Source organism: Symphalangus syndactylus, chromosome 6 (assembly GCF_028878055.3).
Source record: "Symphalangus syndactylus isolate Jambi chromosome 6, NHGRI_mSymSyn1-v2.1_pri, whole genome shotgun sequence".
NCBI lineage: Eukaryota > Metazoa > Chordata > Mammalia > Primates > Hylobatidae > Symphalangus > Symphalangus syndactylus.
Genome location: NC_072428.2, coordinates 128,902,677 through 128,915,463, shown reverse-complemented (window position 1 = coordinate 128,915,463; position 12,787 = coordinate 128,902,677). Strand labels below are relative to the sequence as shown.

The following is a 12,787-nucleotide window of genomic DNA, read 5'->3' as shown; positions in this document are numbered from 1 at the left end:
TGCCTCGGCCTCCCGAGTGGCTGGGATTATAGGCATGTGCCACCATGCCCGTCTAATTTTGTATTTTTAGTAGACACGGGGTTTCTCCATGTTGGTCAGGCTGGTCTCGAATTTCTGACCTTAGATGATCCACCCGGCTCGGCCTCCCAAAGTGTTGGGATTACAGACGTGAGCCACTGTGCCCGGCCCTCCACATAAACATTTTAAGGAGACAGAAGTTACAGGAAAAGAAATAACCCAATACATAGAAGCTCAGCCTGAAAGGGCAGGATATCTTGAAGTGAGGATCTTATAAGTCATAGGTGTGTTTTAGGATTCTTTCGTTGGCAATTGGTTGAGAGTTAAGTTTTGTCTGAAGACTGAAAGTCACTTCAGAGGAATGCTTAAGTTAATATAAGGGGTCTGCTGTCTGCCATGTGATGCTATACCAGAGTCAGGTTAGAAAGTAAGCCACATTATACCGGGTTAATTAAAAAAACAAAACAAAACAATTTAACCAGATTTTATTGTTTGTAGGGTGTGACTTAACACTCCTTTGCGTGGCTTTAGCTCTTGTTTGTAATTTGGTATCTTATTACCACAAAGAATCTGTTCTGTCAGTCTTATAATCTCTGTTTTAATATTAATGCTGGTCAGTTTTGCCTAAACTCTAAAAGGGAGGGGTTGTAATGACGCATGTCCCACCTCCCTTCCTGCTACGGACAAGAACTCAGTTTTTCAGGTTTCTCTGAAGTACCTTTGGACAAGAGGGGGCCTGTTCAGTAGGTTGGGGGCTTAGGATTTTATTCTTAGTTTACAGATTTACAAAGCGCAAGCACACAGATGAAGAGATGCATACGGCGAGGTACGGGGGGACTCGGGGGTGCAGAGCTTCTGTGCCCTCCGTGGGGGTGCTACCTTCCAGGAACCTCCGCAGTGTTCAGCCTTCCAGAAGCTCCCTGGACCCTGCCCTTTTGGGTTTTTCAGGAGGCTGCTTTACATAGGCCTGTTTGGCTATGGTGATCAACTTAACCAGTGGCTGTTGGTGATCAACTTATCCTTCAGCCCCTCTCCCCTCCCTGAAGGTTGGGGGGTGGGGCTGAATGCCCTGACCCTTGTATCATGCCTGGGGCTCTGTGGTGAGCAGCCCCCATGCTGCAGCTACCTGGGGCTGCTGGCCGTCAGTCAACTCACTAGCCTGCAAAAAGACATCCTCAGGAGACTCCATGTATTTTAGGAGGTGTACGCCAGGAAACGGGTATGAAGACCATATAAGCGTTTCAGAGTGTCACCGTGTGGATGTGGAATATGCCTGGCCAGGAGGGAGGGCTTCGGTTTGCTTGTGGCATTCCATGGAGGAGACCCCTTGGGACGACCATTGCTATGCAGTTTATTTCCCTGTGCTTTGTAAGCTTGAATTAAGGAAACTGTTAATACCTGGCACTTTTCATGTCATCAGAAATACTGTTATTGTCCACATTTCTGCATACCTTGGAGAGTCTTTCCAAGGGCACAGTGGTTCACGCCTGTAATCCTAGCACTTTGGGTGGCCGAGGTGGGTGGATCACTGAAGACCAGGAGTTTGAGACCAGCCTGGGCAACATAGTGAGACCCCATTTCTACTAAAAATACCAAAAAATTACCCTGGCATGGTGGCGTGCACCCTTAGTCCCAGCTACTTGGGAGGCTGAGGCAGGAGAATTGCTTGAACCCAGGAGGCAGAGGTTGCAGTGAGCCGAGATTATACCACTGCACTTCAGCCTGGGTGATGGAGCCAGACTCTGTCTTAAAAAAAAAAAAAAAAAAAAAAGAAACATGAACAATAACAAATAGCTTTTTTTTTTTTTGAGACGGAGTCTTAGTCTTTCACCCAGGCTGGAGTGTAGTGGCACGATCTCAGCTTACTGAAATCTCTGACTCCCAGGTTCAAGTGATTCTCCTGCCTCACCTTCCTGAGCAGCTGGGATTACAGGTGTGCACCACCATGCCCGGCTAATTTTTGTATTTTTTTTTTTTTTTTTTTTAAGTAGAGACGGGGTTTCACCATGTTGGCCAGGCTGGTCTCAAACTCCTGACCTCAGGTGATCTGCCCGATTCGGCCTCCCAAAGTGCTGGGATTACAGATGTGAGGCACCGCACGCGGCCAACAAATAGCATGTTTGATGACGTAATATCTTACCACAGCTCTAGAAGCTGAGGCCTGGCATCTCTAGTTGCAGGCTCAGGGGTCTGTCATGGGTTTGGTGTGAGGTGATGCTCGTATCCCTGGAGAGGAATCCTGCATCCACTAGTTTGAGTGGGGGACATTTTTGAAGAGCCCTTTCTCCTTCAGTTTTGTGCCCCATTACTTCTTTTGACCACTTCTTTCTAGAAATTCTTTGTTCCCTTTGCTTCTACTACATGGAACTTTCCAAATTCTTCTGTTTCTCTGAAATCACATTCTATTTTCTTCCTTGCTTCCTTTTTCTCTTCTTAGCTCCAAACTATTAGATATTCTCCAACACTTTATCCACAGAATCTGTATTTATGTTGAAAAACTCAGCTCCCCTACCTGTCACCTTTATGTGGGTGGTTCTTGAAGTCACATCTGAGCCTGCAAGTTCCCCCAGGCTATGGTTCCCCACCTCCAGCTACACCAAGCTGACATCCTTTGGGGCCTCAAATTAAGCGTGTTTGAAATGAAACCTGTCATTTTGTCTTGAGCCGTCATTCCTATATGACTCGCCTCTTTCCCTTAATGTCACTTTCACGCTTCACGATGCCCCTGCCCAAAAAATTCACGTCCTCATTGGCTTCTTTCTCTTCCTTTGCCTCTCATGTCTATTTGGCTTCTAGGTCTTTCTGCCTGATCCCTAGAGCTGTTCTTTCCTTCCCATCTTCACTGCTAAGATTTGGGCCTCACGTCTTTGTGGTTTTATGTGCATGGCCAAGCTCTCTTCCTGCTTCCTTGGTGTCCTGTGTGCTTGTATTTTAGAAATCTGCCTGTTTAGAAATGTTTAGTGGTTTTCTGATTTCCCAGAGGGCCAGCTCCAGAAGCTGGCGTTTTTGGACTCATCCATATACAGACTGGACTTTTCTCTCGTGCTCCTACGCTCTGACCCATCTAGCATAGCCAGTGTGATTTCTTCCCAGGCCTCAGTGTTCTGTGGTTCCTGATATGATCTAGAACATTCTGTTTGTAGCCTCCTCTTTCTGTTTCCAAGTCCTGTCTGCTCTTTCTGTTTCCAAGTCCTGTCTGTTCTCAAGGCCTGGCTTTGGTCCCCATTACCCTATAAAGAATATCTTGCTCCTGCCACATGGCACATGGTATGCCGCTGTGACAGCAGGCCAGGTGCTGTCCTAGGGTCTGGCTATTTAATCCTTGTACTCTTGTTTAATCTTTCACAAATGCCTGTCTTCTCCTGGAACTCTGGGTATAAACAGAACCTGGCACGCAGTCCATGTTCTAGAGGTGTTTGTTGGATTGGAGTGGTGGAATTGCCAGCGCAGTCTTGGGTCAGAAGTTGTGCTCCTCTCGTCAGCCTTGGATTCCGGGTTAACAATCATGTTTGTGTGTGTGTATGTTTCAGCTGCAGATCCCTAGTGTGAAGGGCTTTGATTTTGCTAAGCAGCATCTGGGTCAGCACAATAAAGACGACATATTGATTATTCACGAGCCAGCACCACTGCCAGGACCTCTGAAGGACCACACCACGCCCTCGGAAAATGGAGACGTGCCAAGCCCCAAGTCAAAGATCCCTTCCAAGAACGTCCGTCACAGAGGAAGGTTATTATCGTGCTTTCTGTATTATTCTTTGTTGCAGAGCATGCTTCTGTTATCAGGCTGTGAGTTTCTGATGTCACAAGGGCTGATGGTGAGTGCAGCCCTGCATGTGCAGCCCAGGAGACCGATGACTTGCCCAAAGTCACACACGAGCCCAAGAGTGTTTCCGAGCCACTCTCACGGGCTGCCAAAGAAGGCTGTATGATTTCTTTCTCCGCACGGTTGAAGATCATGAATCACTATCTGTGATGGTTTGGGGGTCCCCATCAGACTTGATTAGAGATTGACCAGCTCATGTGTATATATCCTGAGGGGAGCATGCTAGGCCCCATGGAGATATAACAGAAATAACACAGAAGGAGTGCACGGCACATGGTACACGCTCAGCCTGTGTGGGCCGCTGTGTCCATGCCTGGGATGCCAGCAGCTGCTGTGACTTCATTGCTTTGCCTGCAGGTGACCTTCATCACGTCCTCCTATGTTTGCTTTGTTTTTCTCTGGCTACTCATGTATGTCCCCTTTGTCAGGATATCACACAAGACTCTTCACCACCTCCTCCCTGCCTCGCTCCCCATTCCCCCTCTCAAAGTATAGCACATGGAGAATTGCTTATTAGTTTTCCAAGCTACCTGGAAGCCCCTTCTCACCCTCTGACCCCGTGAGAAGGGCTGTAGCTCGGTGAAAGAAGACAGAGTTCAGAATCGGGTTTGTTAAGTTGACTTTCCATCATAGCACCGTCAGGCTTTGGCTACTGAAGCCTCCTGTTGTCAGCCTTTCTTTGAGCTTTGGAACGCTAAATCCTGATTTCCTGCTAAGAGCAAAAAAAAGTGTGTGATCATACCAACATTTGAAACGATGTCATGATTTCTGTCTTATCAGGAAACCTACCCCAGGGGTTCTGACCTGGTTTTAAGAATGTAATAGATGTCAGAACATGATCTTTACAAAAGAAAATGAGTTATGTAGAGAGATGCTATTTGATTAATTATTTTGCAGGCTAAGAATAAATGGAATCATTGAAGATTATTTGATATGCAAGTAAAATTTTGCAAAGTATTTTTTTTCTTGCCTGGTAGCCTTGTCATTGACATTTAGTCATGACAGCTCAATGGTCTGCATGGTTAATACAATGTTTTAGCATCTTTCTGGGCACCAGAATGTCTCGGCATTCCACATTGTCATTGAAGCCAGGGAGCCTAAGGAATCAGGGAGCCAACTGATGAAGGAATTTTCCCTTGTGCAAGCTGGGTGCCACGATACCCTTGCTTTTTATATATAGAATCAAATCTCAGTGTAAGCACCTTCCAAAAATCTGGAGTTATTTGGGGTGACTGCAGAGCTACTCTAGCATCCTGAGGATTCTTAATCCTGAACCCCAGGTCCTGTTTGATCCAACTCATGCTAAACCCAGACTGCTGGTCCAGAAAAGACTGGGGGCCAGGGACTGGGCCTTGAGCCCTGGTAACTGTGGGACCTTCCTCCTATCTGGCACTTAATTGTCTAGCATTTGTTGAAATGCAGCCTGCTGAGCCATTTAGTAAGCCGTGTTAATCTGTCTTCAGGAGGTGACGGTGGTTTTAATGTGATCCTTGAAGACGCTGTGCTATGGAATAATTTTTTGGACCGTTTCATTTCTACTGGTTTTGCCTAGAAGCCTGACTTCCACACACAAATTAATGGGACTTTTTCCTTTTCATTCTTTCTTGTTTCTAATGTTTGCAATTCATTTTGTGTCTGCAGAGTTTCTCCCTCAGATGCTGACTCTACGGTCAGTGAAGAGTCCAGCGAGAGGGACGCAGGAGATAAGACGCCGGGAGCCGTCAACGATGGCAGGTCCCACAGAGCCCCGCAGAGCGGTCTGTGACTCTTCTGGTTCTTCCCATTAAAAGTAGTCCCTATGGGAGTCCAAAGGCTAGGGCCTTACACTACTTCAAATGCTAAACCCTTAAAAAAGAAATCTGGGAAATGGAAAATCATCATTCCTATGGTTTCTTAGCACCAGTTGTCACCATCTAACGTGGTATTGGTGTCTGCTTTGGGGCCAGGGATTCACTGGGGTATGTCTTAAGGTTAATAGCCTTGTGTCACTCTAGTTTAGAGTCCTTACAAGTTTCCTGCCCAGAGGTCAAGGAGGAAGCACACTGAAACCAGAGTCTCAAAAACTGCCCCCAGGATTCAGTAGCTTTCTTAGGAACCAATTCAAGGATTCACAGCTGTCAGTCAGAAAGTTGTTTATCATAGGCCCAAATCCATTATGTTTAGTTCTGTTCCTAGATCTTTCTTCCAGCAGGTGGTTTAGTGTGATCAGATGGTTTAGCATGTTTGCTTTGGGAGTCACAAACAGCTTCATAGGCCAGGTATAAAATGAACTTCACTCCTGTTCTAAAGGGGATGACTGTTAAGACTGATGCACTGTAATAAAGTGAGACCCATAAGTCTTTAGACTTGGGAGCATTTTTTTGGAGTGATAGCAGGGTAGCTTGTTTTTAGTGTAATAGGTTGTATTAAATAGATGTGCTACTGCAGCTGTTGTATTTGCTGGAGGTTTATTTTTATTTAAGGATTGCGTTTCAGTAATGCAAAGATCATTGGGAGGCCTCAGAATATTATTATTACTATTTTTTTTTGAGACAGGGTCTTGCTCTATCACTGAGGCTGGAGTGCAGTGGCACAGTCCCGGCTCACTGCAGCCTCGACCTCCCAGGCTCAGGCGATCCTCCCACCTCAGTCTCCCTAGTAGCTGGGATTACAGGCCTCTGCCATCACACCTGGCTAATTTTTGTATATTTTTGTAGAGACGAGGTTTCACCGTGTTGCTCAGGCTGGTCTTGAACTCCTTGACTCAAGCGATCCATCTGCCTTGCCTTCTCAAAGTGCTGGGATTATAGGCATGAGCCACCACGCCTGGCCAGGATATTATTTTTAATAGTAATTTTTATACTTACAGTTTTTAATCATAAATTTCTCTGTATGGAACTGCAGTGCAGAGTGAACTGTATTCTAGAAATGAACAGACTGGACAGAAGCCCAGGGGCCTCTCCTCTCATTGACACGCTTGTGGCCTCGCGGGTGGCTCAGCCTTTGAGGCTCCTGTGGGGCTGCCCTAGCCCGTCCTTGTCTCCTCTCACTGACAGGCTTGTGGCCTCTCGGGTTGCTCAGCCTTCAAGGCTCCTGTGGGGCTGCACTAGCTGGTCCTTGCAGTTCCTTCCAGCTCTTTCCACTTGGTTCTTTTGTAATGTTAAGGACATCCCTTTAGAAAAAGGGAAGAGTTTTTTCTTTGGATGTAGTTTTTCAAAATCTTAAAAATTATTTAGCACCATGGTAACAGATACTGTTTCAGATAGACAGGATTAGAATCTTGTTTTGATCCTCAGAAAGAAATATTTGGGGGGGCGTGGAAAGAGCTCTGGATTTTATCAAGTTCTGTTCATTGCTTATCTGAGAAAACCTTACTTTCAGTGCCTGCATTTAACGCCTTCTGATGGTATTACAACCGGTATATTCTATAAGAATAACAAAAATCAAACACCACTCTCAACCTAGGCTCAGAATCCAGGTAGTAAGCATCACAGCTCTGGGACCAAGAGTTGAATGTGAAGGAAAGAAGTGAATTAGATGATTTTGTGAATATTAGAAGCTCAGATGCTGCTGTTATAATTTGAAGAGATACCAGAATCTGTACATTATTTTCATGTTGTAGAAAGATAGTTTTCTCACTATAAATATCAATTTACTTTTAGAACTTTGCTTCTTGAAAGGTACCATAAGATAGCTTTAGTGCTGCTGTGTAGGTATTTTATTGCTTGCATAGAAAATTAAATACCCTATTTTAAAATATTCTGAGTTTTTCTCCTAGCTTTCAGTTATTTTATTTTTTAAAATTTTTTGCTTTTTGAGACAGAGTCTCTTCCTGTTGCCTAGGCTGTAGGGCAGTGGTGCGATCTTGGCTCACTGCAACCTCTGCCTCCCAGGCTCAAATGATCCTCATGACTCACCCTCCTGACTACCTGGGATTACAGACGTACACCACCACACCTGGCCAATTTTTGTATTTTTAGTAGAGATGGGATTTCGCCATGTTGGCCAGGCTGGTCTTGAACTCCTGGCCTCATGTGATCTGCCCGCCTCAGCCTCCCAAAGTGCTGGGATTACAGGCGTGGGCCACCGTGTCTGGCTTGTTTTATAATTCACATAAAAATCTTTCTTTTGTTGAAAGTCGTAATGAAGTAAAAGTTAATGGAGGTGGGGCGTGGGGAGGGAGGCTCCTTGAGATCCATTATGGAGCCCTCTTCCATGGTGCCATGGGACCAGCGTTCCCTCTCACTCCTGCGGGTGGCACAGCTACCGTCTCTATTTAGGCTTCTTGGCAAGGCTGTTGATGACTGTCCCAGGTCATGTGGCGTATTAAGGACCCACCTTGCAATGGAAGCTGAGAGAAGACTGTTGTTTCAGTTTTGGTAAATTGGAGGTTGTGCTTTATTCCTTTTCCAACTGACTGTTTTTGGAAGGTGACTAGGCCCTGACACATCCCCTCATGGCCATCCATGAACCCTTCAGAGATTATTTACTCAAATGTCACTGTGTTCACAGCTATTCCAGCTTTAAAATAACTCAAATCATAACCACTGGATCCCCTTAGTGAAGATGTGAAGGGAGAGATGAGGTAGGAGATGGGCTGCCATTGCTGCTTCTGTGCATAATTGTAGTTTTTCTCTCTCTCTCTCTCTCTCTCCTCTTTATCATCAGTAATATACCAAGTAGGTAAGGATTGCGAAATACTCAGCATTCTTTTATGCTCTCCTTAGATTGCATGTGTGCAAGTGTGTGATTTTTAAGTAGTTAAAACTTCATTCATTTTAATTCCACAAATTCCAAATTCTAGAATTTCACATGCAAACCAAGCTGACACTGACTTTTGCATGTGCTAAGGAGCTTGCAGTGCTCGCTTCGGCAGCATATAGACTAAAATTGAAACGCAACAAGAAGATGAGCGTGACCGCTGTGCAAGGATGACATGCATATTGGGGAAGCATTCCATATTTTAAAAAAATTAAAAGAGTTTGCAAAATAGTTTAAATGAGACTGAGTACATATAACAATGAAGTTTTTCAAGTAATTTTGGAGTGCTGTACCATTTATAAAATGATTGAGATCATAAAGTATAATTCTTGTCTTTTCATGAAGGCAGATTCCCAGAGACCTTTTCAAGGTAAAATTTTATAAACATATTGGAGATGACTGTAGTCATTGAGTCATCCGTTTAGCAGATGTTTGCTGAGTGCCTGTGGTCAGGTGCTGGTGATACTCAGTGTCAGGTGCTGGTGATACAGTGAAGATGAGATAAATGTGATTGCTGTCTCACAGGATATTAACGTGGGTTGCACACATTAGTAAAGATGTGGTTTTCCAGCCTGGGCTACATAGTGAGACTCTGACTCTACAAAAAAAACAAAAAATTAGCCAGGCCGGGTGGTGTGTGCCTGTGGTCTCAGCTACTGAAGAGACTGAGGTGGGAGGATCGCTTGAGCCTGGGAGGTCGAGGCTGCAGTGACCTGTGATTGTATCACCGCACTCCAGTCTGAGTGACAGAGCGAGATCCTGTCTCGAGGGGGAAAAACAAAAAAAAATGGATTAACTATATTTACTTGTAGATAATGAAATAATATTTCTTTAAAAATGCTCTCTTGCTTTGACAAGTTAGTAATTCAGACTGAATTTTCTCTTTCATTCTGCTTTGTTGACATCCTATTCTATACAATCCTATATACTGTAATGTTTTATTTTTATTTTTTGTGCTTACCCAGTCTGGAGTGCAGTGGCACAATCACAGCTCACTGCAGCCTTGACCTCTTGGGCTCAAGCAGTCCTCTCACCTCAGCCTCCTGAGTAGCTGGGACTACAGGAGCATACCACGCCCAGCTAATTTTTTGTTTACTTTTTGTAGAGACAAGGTCTTGCCATGTTGCCCAGGCTGGTTTTGAACTCCTGGGCTCAAGCGATCCTCCTGCCTTAGCCTTCCAAAGTGCTGAGATTATAGGCATGAGCCACCATGCCCAGCCTTTTTCTTTCTTTTTAAGATTTTTATTTATATTTTAACTGATGGTAAGAAAACATATAAATTTATGGTGTACAACATGATGTGTTTTTTGCTTTTATTATTTTTAGTTGGCACATAATACTTACAAATATTTATGGGGGACATTGTGATATTTCCATGTATGAATATACTGTGTGATGATCAAATCAGGGTAATTAGCATATCTGTCACCACAAAGTTATCATTACTTTGCCTTGGGAACATTCAAAATCTGCTCTTCAAGCTAATCGAAAATATGCAATAAATTATTAGAGTTACCCTACAGTGCCTACAGGTGCTCAACCCATTCCTCCTCTCTAGCTGTGCACTTTTATTTTTATTTTTTTGAGACACAGTCACACTCTATTGCCCCGGCTGGGGTGCAGTGGTGCAGTCATGGCTCACTGCAGCCTTGACCTCCCAGGCTCAGGTGATCATCCCTTCTCAGCCTCCTGAGTAGCTGGGCCTGCAGGTGTACACCACCACGCTGGATTATTTTTTGTAGAGATGGGGTTTCGCCATGTTGCCCAGGCTGGTCTAGAACTCCTGGGCTCAAGTTACCTTCCCGCCTCAGCCTATCAAAGTGCTGGGATTACAGGTGAGAGCCACCATGTCCAGCCTCTGGTTGTGCTTTTGTATCTGTTAACCAACCTTTGTCTATGTCCCTCCTCTTCTCTTCCCAGCCTCAAGTAACCACTAGTCTACTCCACTTCTAGATCAACTTTCCAGCTTCCACATATGAGCAAGAACAGTGCAGTGTTTATCCTTCCTTGCCTGGCCTATTTTACTTAATGTCATCCAAGCTCATCCATATTGCTGTAAATGGCAGGATTTCATTCTTTCTTGTGGCTAAATGATGATGTTTTGATATGTGTATGCATTGTGAAATGGCTAAATCAAGCTATTTAACATATATATTACCTCACGTACTTATTTTTTGTGATAACACTTAAAATCTACTCTCTTAGCTGTTTTCAAGTATACAATATATTGTTGTTAATTATAGTTACCATGAGGTACAATAGGTATCTTGACTATATAGTAAAATTTATGTCATTACTTTTAAAAAATAATGGAAGAGAAAAGGCTTTTAATCCCAAGTTCCTACTTGCCTTAAGGCAGGATTCACACAGCATTAATCTCTGTATGTCCATTGTACTTTGTACTAATCATTATTACCCAGGGAGCTTTTTTAGAAAAATTGTGCAATGCATAGCAAACAATAATATATATTATATAATTATATATATAAATATATGACATAGAAGTATGTAATATGTAATATAATTACTAATATAATAGTCATGTATTACTAATTACTAATTATATAATATATTACATATAATATACAGTTCTATAAACAAAATAATCATATGATGTGTGATATAATTATATATATGTGTGATATATATTATATGTATATGTAAAAAAATTAAAAGCCCCTCTTTTCAGCCATGTTGAAGGACTGGGTTCTGGGCAGTATGGAAGCTGGAATATTTTCTGCACCTCTTATTTCCTCTCCTCCGCTTGGTCCCTCAGCTCTGTAGAGTGGCCTGGGATCTGTGCATCCCCTCCTCTGCAGTCTGTGAACAGTTCAGCGAGGATGAAGCAAGGGCCGTGACTACAGTGGGAGCGGGTGAGCCGGCCTCTGGACAGGAGCCCAGTCTCAGGCTGCCGCTCCAGTGGTACCCAGGCAGGGCTGACAGCCCAGTAGGGAGGGGCCTTTTTTTTTTTAATGCCTGTCACCTTTGTCTCCCAGCAACCCAGAGGTCTCTGCCACCCTGGAGGAAAGTGATCCCACTTCTAGGTATCAGTAGCTTAATGGGCTACCCTCTGTGACATTTATTGTTACTCTATAAGTCTGGGTTAGCAGGGCTAGCCTGTCTGGAGAAGCTCATGATCTCCTTTTAGGCATTATGCCTGCAACTTGAGTAGCTGCCACCGAGGAATGGTGGTGCCTGGCTGTGCTTCCATTGCACAAGTGCACAAATACTTAGGTTCCTTCTAGGTGTGGGGCCAGGAGAGAAAGCTTGAGCATAGCTGGAATCCAGACAATGGTGCCCCCTGGCTCAGACAGACATCATTCATTCAGAATCACACAAATAACTTCTAATTGCTTGGGATAATGAATGTAATTCAAATTGAGAGAAAATACAGACTTACATAGCCATGCTGTGCTTTCCTTATATGAAACATCAGCTGCTGCTGCTTACTGCTTTGCTCATCTATGTTTTTTACACTGAGGAGAGACCTTTGTGTTTTTCACTTATATTTTGAAGTTTCAAATGTTAGGCTTTTGTTTAGAAGCAGTTTCTGCATGCGCTTATTCCCCCTGTCAGCCTGCTGGCCATTTATTTGAAAGCAGCATCCAAAAGTGACTGTGGCTGATTAGAAGAAGGGCATCAGTTGATGTTTTTTTTGGGGGGAGGGGGCACAGGGTCTCACTCTGTCACCCAGGCTGGAATGCAGAGACGTGATCTCGGCTCACTGCAACCTCTACCTCCTGGGCTTAAGGGATCCTCCCACCTCAGCCTTCTGAGTGACTAGGACTACAGACATGTGTCACCGCGCCCAACTAATTAAAAAAAAATTGTAGAGACAAGGTCTTACTATGTTGCCCAGACTGGTCTCAAACTCCTGGGCTCAAGCAATCCTCTTGCCTCAGCCTCTCAAAGTGCTGGGATTACAGGCATGAGCCACTGTGCCTGGCCAGTTGATCTTCTTAAGTGTGAGTAGCTAGCTGTTTCTACTCAGCCCGTCTTCATTTTTCTCTTTATCTTTTCAAAATTAAAGTGTATTGGGATTATCTCTACTATAAAAATAATACTTATTACAGAAAATCCTCATGATCAAAAATAAAAGACAATGGGAAGAATCACCCATCATGTGAAGATTCAGTCTCTGTTAACATTTTTAAGTGTTTCTTTTCTGTCTTTTTTTGTGCATCTGAATTTCTTTTTTTTTTCACA

General features: G+C 43.9%; 1 protein-coding gene and 1 non-coding gene across 5 annotated transcripts in view; both read left to right on the top strand.

Moving 5' to 3' along the window:
• Nucleotides 1-12,787, top strand: part of KIAA1549 (KIAA1549 ortholog) — a 154,736-nt gene that overhangs the window by 97,824 nt on the left and 44,125 nt on the right. For 2 of the 4 annotated variants that reach the window (XM_063642296.1, XM_063642295.1), the window contains exons 11-13: nucleotides 3,549-3,745; nucleotides 5,483-5,598; nucleotides 8,489-8,503. In XM_063642296.1, coding sequence (XP_063498366.1) covers nucleotides 3,549-3,745; nucleotides 5,483-5,598; nucleotides 8,489-8,503 — 328 coding nt within the window. The remainder of the gene's footprint in view (nucleotides 1-3,548; nucleotides 3,746-5,482; nucleotides 5,599-8,488; nucleotides 8,504-12,787) is intronic. The other 2 variants (XM_055284153.2, XM_055284152.2) reach the window with 1 other exon arrangement.
• Nucleotides 8,681-8,786, top strand: LOC129485519 (U6 spliceosomal RNA). Its single transcript, XR_008658669.1, has one exon. It is a non-coding gene; the product is annotated as a U6 spliceosomal RNA (small nuclear RNA).